Source organism: Cyclopterus lumpus, chromosome 9, assembly GCF_009769545.1.
Source record: "Cyclopterus lumpus isolate fCycLum1 chromosome 9, fCycLum1.pri, whole genome shotgun sequence".
NCBI lineage: Eukaryota > Metazoa > Chordata > Actinopteri > Perciformes > Cyclopteridae > Cyclopterus > Cyclopterus lumpus.
In genome coordinates this window covers 8,731,843-8,750,016 of record NC_046974.1, presented here as the reverse complement: position 1 = coordinate 8,750,016, position 18,174 = coordinate 8,731,843, and the positions used below count along the sequence as shown (strand labels likewise).

At 41.0% G+C, this 18,174-nt stretch overlaps 2 protein-coding genes across 9 annotated transcripts in view; both read left to right on the top strand.

The window, feature by feature from the left end:
* sema4c (sema domain, immunoglobulin domain (Ig), transmembrane domain (TM) and short cytoplasmic domain, (semaphorin) 4C) overlaps window positions 1-1,656 on the top strand; it is an 82,041-nt gene extending 80,385 nt beyond the window's left edge. For both annotated transcript variants that reach the window (XM_034542644.1, XM_034542643.1), the window contains exon 16: window positions 479-1,656. The gene's annotated coding sequence lies outside the window, so the exon portion shown is untranslated. The remainder of the gene's footprint in view (window positions 1-478) is intronic.
* A 2,231-nt stretch (window positions 1,657-3,887) lies between these two features.
* On the top strand, window positions 3,888-17,347 carry cdca2 (cell division cycle associated 2). Of its 7 annotated transcripts, none has more exons than XM_034541965.1 (15): window positions 3,888-4,214; window positions 4,776-4,959; window positions 5,051-5,187; window positions 9,029-9,194; window positions 9,572-9,726; window positions 10,134-10,277; window positions 11,207-11,336; window positions 12,064-12,401; window positions 12,888-12,939; window positions 13,046-13,120; window positions 13,560-13,690; window positions 13,868-13,933; window positions 14,160-14,228; window positions 15,283-15,448; window positions 15,689-17,347. In XM_034541965.1, exons 2-15 carry the CDS (start codon window positions 4,776-4,778, stop codon window positions 16,591-16,593), a joined length of 2,718 nt encoding a protein of 905 aa, XP_034397856.1. In that variant the 5' UTR covers window positions 3,888-4,214; the 3' UTR covers window positions 16,594-17,347. The 7 variants fall into 7 exon arrangements, with proteins under 7 accessions (XP_034397856.1, XP_034397858.1, XP_034397852.1 ...); XM_034541967.1 differs by having other exon boundaries at window positions 3,889-4,214; window positions 14,157-14,228; window positions 15,283-15,403; XM_034541961.1 differs by having other exon boundaries at window positions 3,889-4,214; window positions 14,157-14,228.
* The last annotated feature ends 827 nt before the right edge of the window (window positions 17,348-18,174 follow it).

The window sequence follows — 18,174 nt, the reverse complement described above, 5'->3', positions numbered from 1 at the left end:
AAGGACCTGCACTGCCTGAAGCCTGCGACGACAAGATTTCATAAAGGAGAAAAACGTTTAAATTTGACAAGGATCTTTCTAAGTTGACCTTAGGAAGAACTTTGTTAGCCTGGAATGTCTGTTTAATAACTATATGTTCTGCTTGCAAGATTCAGACACTATATGGGCCCATTTCATTCCAATCTTCTACTCATAACTAGAAGATAACAAAATTGTATTAGTTGCTACAAACCCTCTTATATTTTTTTCTAGACACCCACTCAGGAGGGTATAATGAGGTGTTAGTATGAAGTATCAGAATAAATTATCCAATGCACAAACTGCCCAGAATACGATTTGTTCCACGGTATTGAAAAAAAATAACCTACTTTCTGATCCAATTTCAAGAAAACTTTCAAATACAGGGAACACTGCACGCATATGTTTTCTGTTACTAAAATAACATAATGTTGTCCTCTTTCTTTGCTTTGTCCATTAGGGGTGGCTTTTGTGTTTGTCACGTGTCTGCTGGGACCAGAGGAGCACAGCAAGAAGGAAGGGGAAGACAGAAATACCTTGTTTCGGCCCCACTGTGTACAGAGCTCTGAGAGAGATGTAGAATATCAGAAATGATCCCAAGGTTGAAGAGTTCCCCAGCCATCAGCACTCCATTTTAACGTCGCATGATCCTCTGCAAGTGGACTGCACATCTTTGATATGATCATCCTTGTACAAGTGCATCATTTTGATCGGCCATTTTTTGACTTTTACAGACACTAATATTGTGGAAGAATAATGCTCTCTTTGAAGAAGAAAACATGTATATGTCTGATTTTATGGTTCAAGGGTTGTACAGGAATTCATGGCTGTATTTTAACCTGTTTACTTTGTCTGTGCCTCTTCGCGTTTTGGATAAGCCAAAGTAGACTGCAGTTGCTTTTGTTCTTGTTGAAATACTTTAATTAATTTTATTTGATTCCAGATCGATATTTAAGTCTCAGCAGTCCGTCCACTTTGCTACACTGAGCTGATGTCTGAAACTTCTCTGCATATTGTCGCTGCAGCTAACTTTTTCCTCATGCAAAATGTCTTGAGGCTGATGGACTTCCTGTTTTCTTCCTGTTTATGTCAGTAGTGATCTGCTGGACCCAATTCTTTATCTCCTCACTTTATGAGAGGCTGAGTAATGTACCAAAACTTTAACCATTATTTAATTTGTCAGCTCCTAAAAACCAAATATGTATCTGTTGTTCAAAGCAGATCAGATAGAATGTGCCGACTTTATATTATTACATCCCCTTCAGCATTTAGCTAAAACATGTTAGCTCTTTACACTGGTACTCGGTTATGTCCTATAAAATATGTCCCTTTTACAATTAGGCATTTTATTTTACATAACATGTTGCAAAGAAATAAAAGATAAAGGAATACAGGTCTCGAGCTTGAAAAAAAAAAAAGCATGTTTAATGTACTTGATGTGCATTTCTTCAGTTCTTACACATTGTTTGCTCATAATATTTTCTCTCACACATGGCTTTAAGTTCTACCGGTTCTCACATTATTACTTGTATTATTCTATTATCAACCTGATTTTATTTTGCCCCATTTTTGCTTGTCGGTTATTGATCTTTTATGTTTGTTTTTAAAATATGTTAAGTAACTTATTTCACTTGTACAAACGTGTTGATATTTATTATCATTGTACATATGTCCTTATTTTTTATATGTGTATATATACACAAATAAAAATAGAGATATACTCGAAGTATGTGATTTTGTTTGGTAAGGAGGAAGTACAGCAATTCTAAACATCAAGGTCAGTTTACTAGTCATAAAAAGTACTACTTATCCTGTGAAAACTGTAGTAAAATGTTTTCTGTGGCACTTGAAAGGTTTTTTCGAATATGAGAAAATTACCCTTATTATGTTATAGTGATGCCATCAGAGTTATTTTGGACTGAGCTTGGAGTAAAGGACTCAAGGATCATTATTTTCATTATGCAACACAGGGATGCACATTTTTAACAACAAACCCACGGTAGTGCATTCCGGTAGTGCAGCAGCAATAAAAACTAGTGGACATCTTCACATTAAAAATGCAACATGAGGAAAACATTTTCCATCAACTTTGACTGTTTGAGCACCGAGCAACGTGATGTAAACACAGAGTCTCATCCCACCGGGGTCCTGCACTCCGCCCTGCTCTCCGCCCGTCAAGTGCAGCTTCACAGGATGGACGATGGAGCCAGGTCTCTGTGAAGATGTGGGCTCAACTGTCACCGACCTCCCTCTGCCGGGTTCGCCTGAAGTCTTATTTCATCCATCTTATTTTTCTGCATTTGCCATCAGACAGCCAGTGGAGGGGCCTTAGGTCCTATAGCTGGGTTAGCTTTAGCTTCCATCTCGACTCTTTTATCATAGGAGGTGGTCATAGGAGGGTTCCAATAAATACTGGGGTCCAACAAAAAGAAGCTAATGGGATGCATTATGGAGACTTCTGAGAGCTCACATTTGATGGAAGAGCAACACTGAATCACTAAAGTACTCCGTCAACATACACAACATGTAGGTAAACACTGGACAGTGTCTAAATATTTAAACCCAATGATTCCCAACCAAGGCATTTTGGTTGAGACCAGAATTATGTACATCCACATTTTAAAGAGGAAAATAAACACACAACTTACAAATTGGGTGAGACTAATCTTTAGTTATTGTCATGACTCCAGAAGACACAAGAGAGCAGAGAAGGGAAATACATTTCTGTAAGTGCTGCATTCTGGGTGCTTCTCCCACTCACAGAGGTGGTAGTAAAATACAACAAAGAACAGATAACAAGCCCTTGACATCTATCATGCCACACAATTCCTATGTCTTATATGAAAGAATAGTGTAACAATATCCACTTTTAGGATGATGACTGTTAATTGACATCAAACCTGAAATCAACTCAAACCAACACATTTGGGACAAGGCAAGTGGTGATGGGTACTTGAGCTGATTACCCCTAAAATAAAGACAGCTATACTGTGGGATCATTTGAAATATAATTCCAGTAATACAATTAAGGCATTGACGCATATAAATATTTACCGTAGAAAGTTTTAAAATCCTATGTAGAAACATCATAACTCACAACCCAACATGTAAGGAGTGATTAGATAGACCAGACTAACACTTTAAGACTTTTAGTTTTTCAAATTCTGAACATCTCATTTTGACAGGAACTCATACACACACCGGCTTATTTCACCTGTGACTGACTAGACTTGTTTCATTTCCCAGCCTGTGCTGCACAAGAACAATAGCAGTCACGCTTCCATCGACTTGCACAGCCTTGCCTGGTGTCAACAGAAGAAGCCACATGCTTCATGTGGTCGCCAGTCCCAGATGTGGAAAGAGGCTCACAGTTGCATCTGATCTCAGTATATTCAGCTGGACCACATCTTTCTAAACCTCACAAAAGAAGAAACTATTTTGTTTGTTTTCATGACCTCCAACAAGAATATTCTGATATGATAGCTATACCTGTCTGGCTGACTTTTAATTTTGAACATCAGGTCATGAACCAACAGATTGGGAAAAGGATGCAGCGAGTTCTAGCTGTTTGGACAGCCAACAGCAGATTGGGACCTGCAGTTGAGGGAGCCAGATCCAGTCCAGCTGGTTCACTAGTCTATCTATCTATCTATCTATCTATCTATCTATCCATCCATCCATCCATCCATCCATCCATCCATCCATCCATCCATCCATCCATCCATCTATCTATTTGCTTTGACTTTTGGAGGTCACGTGGAATCTTAACTGGATTTCTATTGGCCAGTTCATATTAAACGAGTTCCGCTCTCTTTCAACTCTAAACAAATACGTAAGTTAGTTCCTCTGAACGATACCGTTTCTCACATAGTTTCGACATTATTTTCAACAATGCGTATCGCTGGGTTTGAACATGTACATTTTGTTAAATACCAAATAATAATAATAATGTTTTGAAGTCGTATAAGTGTTTGTTTAGAAACGTTGCTGACTTTTTAGCGGAGGGATCTATACGTCGCCGCTGCCTCCTGCGTGGAGCGTAATTTGAATCTCTCTGCTTCTCTCTTTCAAACGTTTGTGTTTTATAGGAACATGTATTAAGATGTCAGTGCTTTATACGTTACAATAGTCCATACATGTGTTTTTATATTTATTTAAACAGAAAACACCACTTTTATTGATTTTAAATCTACGAGGTAAGTGGTAAGTGGTTCACTTGCTGTCATTCATCTATAGCTAACACTAACGATACTGTTAGCCAACGTGTCGGGCAAATTCATGTTAGCTTGAAACAATTAGCTTTATTATTACTTGTCCGTGATAGTCGCCAATAACAAAGTGGCAGGAGTCCACGGGGAAGTTAGTTCTTACGTTGTCGTTAAACCGTACCGTTCAGTTGTTCATTCATTTATTATGAAGTACATGAGGGAAGTTGAACGCTAGTTAGAGATAACCGAGCTAACGTTAGCTGTAACTAACGCTAGCTTACTTTTGTTATGTTACCGGGGGTTTAGCTAACTATATTAGCATCTTGCTGAAGTCGGGGCGACGTCACTTTTAGCAACGTTATGACAAAGTTTAGATACATGTTGAATTAATTTTGTCAACTGAAATTGCCTACAAGCATTAGACTGATTGTCGTTAACTTATTTGTCCCGTTGTCATTCATTTAAAGTTTTTCTTCGTGATACTTTACGTGTTCTTGTGGTTCAGCTGCTCTTGACATTATAAAATGTAACTTCAAATTGTCTGTGCAGATGGCTACCGCGGAGATGAACACCGAGGGAGTTCAGACAGAGAAAACGCTGCCCCCCTTGGAAGAGGACTCCCCTCCAGTTGTAAATGACACCTCAGCCTCACTGAATTTCTCAGAGCTCACACCTCTGCAGTTTGGCATCTCTGAGCAAAGTTTTACTCCAGCATCATTCTCAAAAAGCAAAGGTGAGAGGATAGGTATTTGTTTGGCGCTGAACTGCAATTGCATTTGCATTGCCTCCCAAAAATTCAAGCGTGGTTCTTCCTCTTGTTCTAGATAAATCTCGTCTAGCACAGATAAAGTCAAGGCGGAGGTCTGGCGTTGGTGTCCGTGGCTCCCCAGAGACAAACTCCCTCATCCTCTTCATGGCACGACAGAGGATGAAGACTCCACCAACCTTCCAAACTCCAGAGGTGAGAGATCCTTCGTGGATTACATTTGAGCAAATCTTGTACCCCAAGATGCAAACGAGGACTGTTGTACATACATGGCGTTGCTGTACATCTATGGCAGGGGTCACCAACCTTTTTGAAACTGAGAGCTACTTCAAGGGTACAAAATAATACGAAGGGCTACTTGTTTGATATAAACTTTCTGGATAACAAATTTGCACAGATCACCTTTTAATAATAATAATAATAATATATGTGAAGTGTGATCACATATCAATGTTAATTATTACTCACAATATATGGTAGGAAACACAGATATATTTAAACATGCAACATTTATTTCTGTTAATCTGCTTCAACATTTGAAAGTCAGAGGTATCACATATGTATTTTTGTAAATATATTTGACAGTTTTGTCTGAAGCACACATGTAGCATTTGGTTCAAAATCACACCATTTTTGTACACATGTTCTGTGTTTGTTCTCCATGAAGTTCATGTCGGAAATGGCTGATTCACAACGCAAATTTCATAGCTGCTGTGCATACACCTTTGTACTTTTCTGTGTCCACAAGGCACCAACAGTTTGGTGCAGACTGATGGGTTTTGAGGTGGAGGTCATTTTGCGACGTTATGATTTCCACCTCCACCTGTCCAGCATCCAAGTTGAACAGCACTTAGTTGCTCAGCAATGCACGTCATGTCCACTTGATCACAAAACCTGTTCTCAAACTCTTGCCCTAGTCTGTATACGACTTGAGAGTACTTTTCCAGAGCTTTGTCCCTTGGTCTGAGTGGCTTTGAAACAAGTTTAGCAGACTCTGTATGTCAGTGGGCTTTCCTTCACTGTCTTTGTGTCAGTGGGCTTTCCTTCACTGTCTTTGTGTCAGTGGGCTTTCCTTCGCTGTCTGTGTGTCAGTGGGATTTCCTTCACTGTCTTTGTGTCAGTGGGCTTTCCTTCGCTGTCTGTGTGTCAGTGGGATTTCCTTCACTGTCTTTGTGTCAGTGGGCTTTCCTTCACTGTCTTTGTGTCAGTGGGCTTTCCTTCACTGTCTGCAATGTAGACAAAGTACTTCTGCATATTTGTTTCCATAAAGCTGAGGGCGGTTGGCAAAAGCTCCGGCATTTGACGCGTCTCTCCAGCGATCACTCGCAGCCCCGGCCCCCTGCGTGCAGACAGCATGACAAGGATCAGAACAGTGCGTGAGCTCTGATCGCGCGCTATTTTAATGAAGTATCGTTACAAAAAAATTGCAAAATCGTATCATTTGTTACATTAGTGTTAAGATGTCTACAGCGTCTTCATTGGGGGGGGGTGAGGGTTACCTCATGGATTTGGCACCAAATTCACACACACTAATTTCTATAGGCACACAGTGAGTTATTGAGATTTTTAAAGCAGCTTCAATAAAAGTATTTCTAGATCCTGAACTAAGAGGTTGACGAGCTATCAAGTCTGACTTGTTGAACACATTACTGGGATTGTGTCCAGATATAGACCTTGCAAACAGCATTGAGCTGCTGTATGCAGACGTCAGTCTACGTATCACACCCAATAATTGGACATATCAACAGTAACTTTTTGCATTAACTTAAGTTTAATGCAGAAGAGAAAATGATTGAGCTCCCGTTGTGATAGTGCTATTTCAATGACAGAATGACTTCTGGCAAATTGCTGTTAAATACAGCAGACTTACGTACAGAGGATTGCTGTGGCACTGTAAATGTAAGCTAGGCGGTGTGTCACATGTGAAACCCTGCATTAAAACACACATTCTGCCACGTGTAGATCAAGTAGCTTATGTTATATACAGTATATTATTATTTTTAGAGGATAACTTAAGTGTACACATAGAACTTTTCACAGCCATAGTCATGTACATTTTAGTTGAATGTAATGAAATCAAAATAAAAAAATATAAGGTTAGCAATGAACTATACACCAACTTAGTTCATCAAACAATACAAAGTATTGTATTGACTTGGTCTCATATATAATTGAATATGCTGAAATATCTGCAAGAAAGGATAAGCTTATCTGAGTCAATCTTATTGCACATTTGGTCCTTTTCTAAGTTCTCACCAATTTAGAAGAGCATGTCTTCTTGATGAAGACATCTTCGGTTAGATTTAATATGTATCTCATATGATCATTGTGAAAGTAGCTATTACACTTAATACAAGTGAATAGTTAGGATTAATCAATGAAAACCGTATTCATTTCATGAAAGCTGGGCTGTCCCATTTTTTGTAATGATAATACTAGTGTGAGGGAATAAACAGGATGAGTCAAGTATGTTGATTCCATAATAACATCCATTTACACTTTTCAAATCAATTCTGCACCAATCTGTGCTGCCCGTCCTTGTTTTTAGTATGTCCCAAACCAAAACATGCATTAGTCTAGTTTTAGTTGGACTAACAAACAACCTCTGAGTCTTTACTTGTGTATTTTATGAATGCAAATGTGATCTGATGCTGTTGTAAGTTTGTTTACATCACCATATATTCTCAGTTATACTCATTTGAGAAACACAAAAAATGATATTTAATTCTATTTGAATTTATATAGTGCTTTTCTAGACACTCAAAGATAAGATAAGGCATATACAAACATAACAAAACTAAATAGAAAGACAAGGCGCAAACAAAACAAACAAATAGAACATTTCGGGTAAAAAAGGAAGAAGACAAAAAACTGGAGAAGCTATGAGGAATGAGTCATGTAGGGGACCGGGGTTAGCAGGTGAAGGTGAGTTTGAAGAGGTGGGTTTTGAGGGCTTGCTTGAATGATGATAGGGTGGGAGCCTGACGGATGTGGATGGAGAGGGTGTACTAGAGGGGGTGGGGGGTGCAGCAGCTGAGAAGGCCCTGTCACCCCAGGTCCGGCACTTGGTCCTGATGGTCTTCAGAGTGTTCGCACCGGCGGACCTGAGGCAACAGGTTGGTGCTTGGAGGGGGAGGAGGTCTGAAAGGTAGGGAGGGGCCAGGTTGTTTAGGGCTTTGTAGGTGGTGAGTAACATCTTAAAGTCTATCCTGAATTTAACCGGGAGCTAGTGAAGGTTGCGTAGGACCGGGGTGATGTGGTCATAGCGGCGGGTGGAGGTGAGCAGCAGAGTTCTGAACATACTGAAGTTTATTGAGAATTTTGTTTTTGGAAGAGCCAAAGAGGATGCTGTTGCAGTAGTCAAGTTTGGAGGTTATGAGGGCAATTATACACAAACATTTAGCTGTAGTGTATATGAAATATAATATAATTTAGGATCGAGCTTGTAAACTTGATGCTTCCATGATGTTTCTGCCCTAGCTCACTCATTGCTTTAGATAGGATGCTGCTGACCAATGAAGGAGAAGAGGTGGGCTTTGAAATGCCAATGGCATGATTCGGCTCACAGGCACAAATGGGTTGTGCTAAGTTTCAAATGAAAGCTATGCATTTAGGCATATGTTTGCAAAAATATAGATGTTTGGAACACAGTGAGCATAATATGGATAGCAAAGTGTATTATGCTGCAGAAGTGGTTAAAGAAGATTCTTTGGACTTTTGGCATTTTTTTCCACCGGGAAAACTACTAATTCTCAAGTCTGCAGGTCATGAGTCTAATAATAAAGGGATACGTTTTGGGTCAAAGGAAAGTCCTATTTTTCTCTTGTTTGAATAGTAATTACTAGATATTCTGAAGCATGAGACTTGCTGTGAGATGATGTACAGCTCCGTTAACTTATAAAAGTAATATCCCAGATTGTGTGTGTGTGTGTGTGAAAGTAGTTTGTGATAGATGCCTCTCAGTAATTTCAAAAGTCTACCTGTCAAACTACATCACTGAGAAGATATGTTTTGTTTTTGCTGTCTCAACTCTCAGCTTGTCAGAAGTAGCCCCTTCCTTCCCCGGGTCGCCTCCACGCTGAGGCAGAAGATGGCCTCCTTCCAGAGCCTGATGGATGTGGAAGAAAGTGAGGTCTGTGATCCGATGCCAAGGCAGGACAGCAACACTGGAGGATGCATCAAGACAAGAGATTATCTGTCTGGTGAGGCTGCCTCATTGCCACAGGATTAATAGTTTCATTTCTCAACACGGGTGTATGCCAGTAAGATTTCTTTATGATGTCCGGGGGCACTGTTTAAAAGCTGTGGATTCATGCACGGTATAAGTTTTCCTGTGACAACATCTTCCAGCAGTATTTTCTTCTGAGCTTGGTCAGCTTCTTAAATGGGCCAGTTTCTGAGCTGTTTGTTGCTCTAGTGAGAGTTTATCTCCATCCCTTTGATCAAGTTGTTTTTCAAGCAGTGCTTCTATGATATGTTTATTTGATATGAGATCTTTTATCGTTGTCCCAAAGTCCCATTTGTTTTTTGTATGTTTATATAACGTGTCTTTTCGATGGGTGCATTTTTCCTCTGTCAGATAGGAACAGCCACGATGGAGGAAAGGAGAACAACCCACCAATGATGACGGCCATACCCAGCAAGAAGAGGCGCCTGGGCCCCATTGAAGGCTGTGAGGTGGAGATTAGAGAGGCCAGCACTCCTATCCTCCACTTAAGTTTGAAGAAGCAGGAGGTACACTTACTCTGACCATGTACTTACTTGACTGCTTTTAATAATTGAACTAAAAGGGTTTTCCTCTCTGTACTTTGCTTCCATTGAATCCTTTGATTATTTTTAACTCCTCTATGAATGTTAGATCTTCGTGCTACACAGGGCATTTTAAATACAAGCATCGAGAAATAAAAAGAAAAACTCTCAAGCGAAGCAAGTTTGATTTAAGTGCTTGGTATTGAGTTTTTTGGTTTTTTTTACTCAGAGCTTCCACTTCTGTAAAGTGCAACATCAAGTATTAAGATTTAAACGACACTAAAACAACGGTTGGTTATATACGCATTTCCTGTATCCCTGGTAGTAGTGTTCATGCTGTTGTAGTGCTGTGGAGCAGAATGAAACTGGGAATTCCTTGATCATATCCACAGGAAGAAGAACCAGTGATGCAGGTTGTGACACAAGGACCGTTGTCATCCACTGAGACTGTGGAACAGGCCCAAGCTGTGCTTATATCCCCAACCTTTCACATTGACCTTGAGCTCCAAACCTGTTCTTCTGCTAAGAACCAGCAGGTTAGGGCTTAATCCAGACTTAAACACACACACAGATGTGCACACTCAAAAGTTAGGAGTGGATCAGTCAACTTGTGTGATTCTGCTCTGGTGCAAATGTCTTCCGACTGTGATAATACCATTGGAGTAACATCATTACTTCACCATTTTCATGTGGAAACCACAAAAACAAAAGTATAACATGGGAACTAGTGAAGATGCGTAAGAATTCAAGCAGTTTTGTTTTAACTGCCAAAGGGAATTGAAGTGACATTTGTAACGTTAACTAACCAAGCAAGCAGTTTTCTTAATGAAACGTAAAGAACTTTGCCCACAGGCTCAGTATAGCACACTTCCATCTCAAACATGGTGCCAAGCCGTAATCATGCATCTCAACTGCAGCCACGCAGCAGGCGATAACAAGACCAACAATAATGGGACTGTGACAATCTCCTCCCTTAACAAAGTGCTGTCTTGTCCTCAACGTCTCTGGTCACGCAGGCGACAAGACAGAAAGTACATTTTGTAGAAATGTTATACAATGGCACTTTAAGTTCTCTTTGATCTTACTTTCATCGAAGATGATACAGCCCCATTTTCCTTTTTGCTAGTATACAGATATATTGGACCTGTATTTGTTGTGTAGTGCTCCTGGTCCTTCTGACCCACATTTAAGGTGATCCATCAACTCTACGAAATGCAGTTTCTGTCACTTTGATCAGAAATGCAGTTTACACAATAACATCTGTACATTGTCAACTGGAGGGAACAAACAGGGGATCAGTTTTACATATAAGAAAGAAATGCATGAAAGGAAACCAACAGTGAGGTTATTAGATGAAACAGATTTTATACACAATAACATTTGCTCGTACTGAACAACCTGCTCTGTGAAGCTCCTTGAACTACAGTCCAGCGGAATAGGGGGCTCATATGGTCTCTCTCAATAGGACGATGTCTTTGAACTCCAAAGCCCCCGTCGACCACCACCTGATGATTCTGCAGCCACTTCACCAGCCCGGCCTGCCCCCCTCCTTCACATCCCCTCTCTTCCTTCTCTGTTGGAGATGAATCCCACAGGTAAACGCATAGTACTCTCAGTGGACATGCAAGAGTAACTGACCTTTTTATCTCGGTTCAACCCTGCCTTTGAGGCTTGGTATACAGCGTTTGCTTGATGCAGTGTATCCAGGCTGAATACCAGAAGAGTGTTAACCTTTATTTTCAGAAAGGAAATTGTGTTAATTAATGGCATTTGAGTCCTGTGTATCAGAGCTGTTTTAGCTACAAGAGGAGTGTTAATAGTCCTCATGAAATGCCAGTTTTTGTATCAAATACACCAACATGGAATGACTGTGCAATGTAGGGATCAGCACCCACAACTCACGAGACCTGTACTTGATTAGCGAACTCAATTGTCCCAATATTGATACCACAGATATTACTTTCACTCAGTGAAAACGTCTTTTTTTTAGTTGTGTGAAAAAGCTGCAACATGTCAAATGTATATATTGTATTTACTTCACGATAATTAGGTAATCCTTATATCGCACATATAGTTAAATTATACCTGCAGTATATTATTATCTGAAGTAACTGGCATAGCATTATCTGAACCTTAATCAATCTATCTTAAACTTCAAGTACCCTGTCACGTGTGGTAAGGACCAAGAAGCAGTACAAAGGACACACAGAATCGTTGAGCCAAGCTTTATTCCAGGCAGAACACGCAACAGGCAACCCGTCTCCAATCTGCTCACGTGGAGAAACAATTATTTGTACATTAACGGGTTGACACTCTTTGCAGGAGAGGATGACTCCACCGGGACATCCACGGTAAAGAAGAAGAAAAAGAGGGTGTGCTTTGGAGGTCCGCTATCTCCTGAGTTCTTTGATAAGAACCTGCCTCCAAGCACACCGTTGCAGAAGGGGAGTGCGCCAGCCCGGGCACCCACACCAGGTGGGATGTTACAGCCGCGCTCAGTGCTGAAGACGCCACAGAGGAGTGAATCCCAAACAACACAAGCACAGCCAGATCTCAGCAGCCCCACTGTGCTTGGTGCCTCGCCTACACTTTCAATGCCTCGGCACTGCAGAATGCTGTCTGTGGGAGAGGACAATGAAGAGAAGGATGGAGAAAGATTGGTAATGATGCCATGGTGTTTGTACTGCTCTGTATGTCATAAAATAGAAGTTACGACATTGAAAGTGTGCATGGAAATAACCTGGATGTCCTAGCAGAGTTAACACGGGTGTAATTAACAACATTATTTACGGTTCTATTTTGTGGGTCACAGCCTTCCAGTGAGCAGCAATGCACAATTCCATCACCATAATTAATGTTATTAATTTCACATATGTTTGCCCTGCAATGACATGTCACAATGGCTGCTGTGAAAAGGGCCTATTCAAGTTGCTCTTGTCTACAAACATCCAAGGTTTTCAACTAGCTTTTATTCTTATTAATACAGACGCATGTAAAAGTGTGACACTAGTGTTAGTTTTCTTAGTATACATTTAGATTATAACTGGATACAATTCTGAATGAGTGATGTTGTTTAATAATGCTTTATTATGCACTACACTATGTTTATGTTACAGTCAACCTTGTTTTGTATTTTGTTGTCCCAGATTGTTTTCCCTTTAATGGAGGAGATTGACTCTGCAGGGACGGGAAATACAGGTTGATTATTATTGTGTATTTATCCTGACGGTTACAGCCTATTGTCTCTGCTAGAATGCAGTCTGACTCTAATGATAACCGCTCTTTCCATTTGTGCTATTTTCAGAATGTACTTGGGAAGCTCAGCCGTTGAATTTAAATGCTGCTTTCCACGAGGAGTCTCTTTCTCAGATTCTGACAGGTGAACTACCGTCATACATTTTTTTCCTTTCATTGCCACTTAACTTTATGTCTTCATCTCTCCTTTTCTCCACTTTCTCCCGTCTCCTGACAAATTCGAAAGTGTACAAGCTACAACAGAAATTAAATTAAACTTTATGTGTAGCTCAAACAGCTAAAGTTCATCATTTTTAGTTGGCTTTAGTAAGCAAGCCAATTGCCAGTCTTCAAGTGTGGAAAAAGGCAAATATTATTATTATATAATATATGTTAAACCACTGTATCAAAGACAGAACAGGACCTTTGTAATTTGGATTCAGCTATATCAACGTTCTGTTTAACCAATATTTAGTCTCTGTTGGTTATTATTAACCATGCTAACCCAGCTAACCAATATTACCTCCAGCTGGAAAACTCTCAATAGATGTAATTTCAGCGATAATAATGTCAATTTTCCTCAGAGTCTGAGACCCATCCCAGCACAACCTCCCAGATGGATGCCCTGGATGAGCCCTTGCCAGAGAAGGAGAAGCAACATGAAGCCGGTGTGGAAGCTGCAGCTCCAGCCCAATCTAGAAACCGAAGGAAAAAGGTCTGCCATCGTTAAAGCGTTGTTTTCTTTTTTTTTCAATCATCTTCCTGAGATAGGTCATTGTGGGTTCACAAGATATAGCAAGTAAAAGTCTGTTCATCACTGGATTATTACCATCCATTCCTGCACTGTAAAAAATGTATTTCATACACTGAAACTTCTAAATCTCCTCTGCAGCGGCCAAGACCAGAACATACACCGAGCAGTGAGGCTAAAGCTCGCTCCATCAGTCGAAAGAGAAAGGTCTGCTTTTACCACAAGCTGTTTTCAGCTTGATGTCACCATTTACCAGACAAGACGCTTTTAAAAATAATTTAGGGATCATAACATGCTCCCATTTAATCTACTGTTAAATTCCACTGGATTTGAACTGAACACATCCGAGGATATCAACTTCATGTTTGCAGGAGAGTGTGGCAGAGAGACGATCATATAATGTATCCTCATGCCAACTCTGTTCCCCCAGCAGCCGGAGGAGAGCGAACCTGTGAAGAGGTCGACGCGCTCTGCTGCCAAGACGGCCTCTGGGAAGATGAAGGTGAGTTGGCCGAGTCTGCTCGTTTGATTTCTCTTAACACTGCTCCACTCAGGGATCTGCAGACATTTCTTTCTGGGAGGTATATAGCAATCTAACTACAACTTACTTTGCCTGAGTTGGGGGAAAAACTGTGTGTAATCCATGCATGTATCATAATGGCAATTCTATTATGATATCTACATTTTTAAGTTGTTAACAATCCCTCTAAAAACATCGATGAATGTATCACACGATATATTCATCATTGATTTTAGTGTTTTCTTTTTTTTTCTTTTTTGACCACCAATTAATAAATGGGAACAATCTAGACAAGGACAGCAAATGGAGTCCCAGGTGTTGTGCTTCTTGCTGTGGATGGACATGTATACACTACAGCAGGTAGTTTGTAATTGACAATAAATTCCCTTGTGGGCTGTAGCTCCCTTTACTGTAGCGCCCTTTGCAACCGTGCATTTACAGAGCTTGTTGTGTCTTCTGACAGCTTTGTAGTTGTTTTGTTTTTTCATACAGGCTCCAAGTAAGGACTGGGTTTCGGTTTAAATTGGGTTCTATATCTCCCAGTTCTGCAATTTCACTCCGCAGAATGTCGTGGGTAGAGATTTAATTACAGACGTGTATAAATACTCAGAGATCCACTGTAAAGCACATGGTGTCATTTCTACGGAACCTTTGTAATTAGAGGACAAACCCAATAGGAATTAACACCCTCTGAAAATGAAATGGTACATCTCCAAAAGGTTAATGCATAATACATTTGGACACCATGATGCTGTCTTAGGAAAGTGGATTAGGGGTAAAACTGCTCCAGCCCCTGTAGGAAGGTAACGCTCTAATTATAAACTGTATGATCATATGTTTTGTTTATGATGATAATTATTATTAATTCAAATATCCACTGTTTCTGACATGGCGCCTACACAATCAGCCACGGAAAAATATCTGATTTTAAATTGATGTACTTACTGAGGATGACATAATGAGGTGCTATCAGATTTCAGTTGACACTGACCTGTCAATACAAAGCTCTCTAACAGTGCAGCTTGTCTTTCCACAGAGGAACACCGCAGCAATGCGGCGATGGAACAGGGAAGTGGACCGCTCCCTGTACGGCTCTCGAGCATACGCCTCCAAGAACCCCACCCTGAGTCCCATCACTGAGAGGTGGACCCTCATCGGTGGGTCTCAAGCTGCTCAGCAAATTCCCTGTACGAGCTGCACGGGTAACACAAACAAGAAATGCAGACAAGAGCTTTATCTTTCTAGTATTGATAGTCAATTATGGGTTTTCCTTTTGTCAGAAACACAATAATATAAAAAATAAAATATTTGTATATTATTTCCATAATGTACAACCTTTCACAATCTTTGGTTGTCACAAAATGTATTATTTATTACTGTTAGAAATGATCGGTAGAAATGAATTTATCTGATTTTCTTATTTTCGTCATTTCGCCCTTCAGCCCCAAATCATGAGACCCCCTTAAACCCTGAGATGGCTAACGACATTCTAGCAACAGGTGACCTCACTGTGACAAACGCTTTGGAAAATTCCTCAGAAGATTCCATCACATCTCCAAACTTCTGTAAAGAAATGACCACAGAGGAGGGCAGGAGGCAGTCGGGGCCGAGGGTCAGAGGGAGAGGACTGAAGAAGAGGAAGGTCAGTGTCGCTAATGATACTCTGCTCAGCGAGGAGACTCTGGATCACACTGGAGGTGACGACCAAACTACCACACACCTTGAGGCATCAAGCGAAACCCCTCTGAACTGCACGCTACCTCAGCAAGAAGAAGTGAACACTGAACAGAATGCCCAGATGTTTGCAGAGACAGATACACTTTGCACAGACTCTGATGGAAAATTAGAATGCCATGGCAGTCCAGATGCACCCACCTCAGACTGCCCACCTTCAGGTGGAGAATCCAACAACACTTTGAGTCAGTCAGCAGAGGGAAAAGCCATGAAGGTCCGGGAGAGCTCTGTAAACGTCTCGGAGCTGCAGGAGAACGAGACGGGACGGGGAGACCAAGCTGCTATCGAGCAGGACAACGTCAGGTCAAGCTCTGAGACCCAGGGAGAGGTGGGCGTGGCCGATTTACACCTCGCCTCCTGGCAGGGTGACTTTAATTTTGAAGATGTGTTTAAACCGGTTGCCACTAGAAACCAGGTGCGCTCAGTACGCCGCAGCCTGAGGAACCAGAGAAACACAGAGCACAGCAGCAACAGTGCCGGTCTTGCCTGGTTGGCTTGGACCTCCCCTGACTTCGATAAAGGCTCCCGCAGGAGGACCCGGGGCCGACGGCTCAGTGCTGCTCCACCCTTCCAACTGTCACTCCCTGAAGAGACACAAGACAACGCTTCGTGAGACGCTTTAAATCCGCTACATGGACTAAGATTAAAGGGGGATAACTAATGCATTCATCGCACCTTCATACATACCTATCCTGTTTGTTTCAGATTAGATGGAAGGATTTTCTAAAGCGCAAGCTGATTGTTTTATATTAGCTAAAACATTAACGCCTCTGGTTCCTGTGAATTATTAGAGCTGACCAGTAATTTGTAGCCAGTTTCCCCTCCGCTTACCAAGCCAGTCAATACCCAATCATCTCTGCTGACCACCTCCCAATCAATATCCAAGCACTCAGCTGGTAATCATAGTGCATGTTCAGACTCCTGCTACAAAGTCATTGGATTGAGCATCTCCAAGTCAATATCTCCTCTTTGTGGATAGATGCAGACGGCTATACTGCATTCTCCATCTGCTGTGCAAGGTTGGGCAGGAGGAAGGGATAATAATAATAATAAAGTAAGTGGGGATTGTGCCTTACACAAAAATCAAATGAATAGGCTCAAACACTTCTGTTTATTTGTGGTTGCTGGAGTGGTTTCTTTTATTCCATCCCCCCCCAGTTATCTAAACCGTTTACGTACAGGTAAATGTCCAGAAGAGGTCCCCATCCCATTGCATTATCTGATATTTTAATGGATAGTTTTAATATGTGAATAGGGTGGAAACAAGACATAAATAAGTTTGTGTTCTCAGTGACTTTCCTGGAACGTCAAAATGTACCTTGCTATGTTCTTATGCTGATTAAATGCCTTGGTTGCAAGTAAAGACATCTCATTCGATCAAATTGTTTTCATTTAACTCAATGATTTAATCTCGTTTGAAAGGAATTCATCCAGATAATAAAACAGTCATTATCTCCACAAATGTGGTGAACAAGCTGTGTGGTCCGTTCAGTTCAAGTACGGCAGCTTTCCTTTCACATAAACCCGGACCGTTTGCCATAACTGAAAGCATAGCTCCATAATTACCATTCTGATTTACATTTTGAACACAGCCAAATGTCTGGAAGTAAATTGACCTCTAACCTCAGATTCCACCAGTCGGGGATTCAAATCAGCTCCTCTTTACTGGCTCCATCCATCTGTCGGAGAGGAACGGGGAGAGCAGTAACAAATTGAGTTTCAAATTCAGTTCACATTGTGAAATTGGCTCCCGGAATGATGCATGGCCGTAATCTATCCATCACTGCGTAATTGACTCGCTCCTTTTACATCAAGTCACTTGGCTGAAGGACACCAGAGGTTTCTGGCTCTCCGTGTGCCAAAGTCTCTTCTGGGAACCTCTGCAGTCACCACGATGGTTCTGGATCAATGCCGTGGGGCGACTGTGCCATCTGGTGGCGGACCTCAGGAGTTGCAGACGCCAGTTATTCGTCTGTCAACTTCACAACTATGACGAGATGAAAGAAGTCCCCGGAACTGATGTTATCATCGGGAGAGGAAATAATTTAGTAGATACACTTTAATTTGTGTCAAAGAGGCTTTTGTCCGCTGCTGCTTCTGAATAATAATAATCACTTAAGGCTCAGAATCACTTACGGCCCGTGTGTTTCCTGTTACTTTTTTCAGAGCATCATGTTTGCCATGTTTGGTCTGT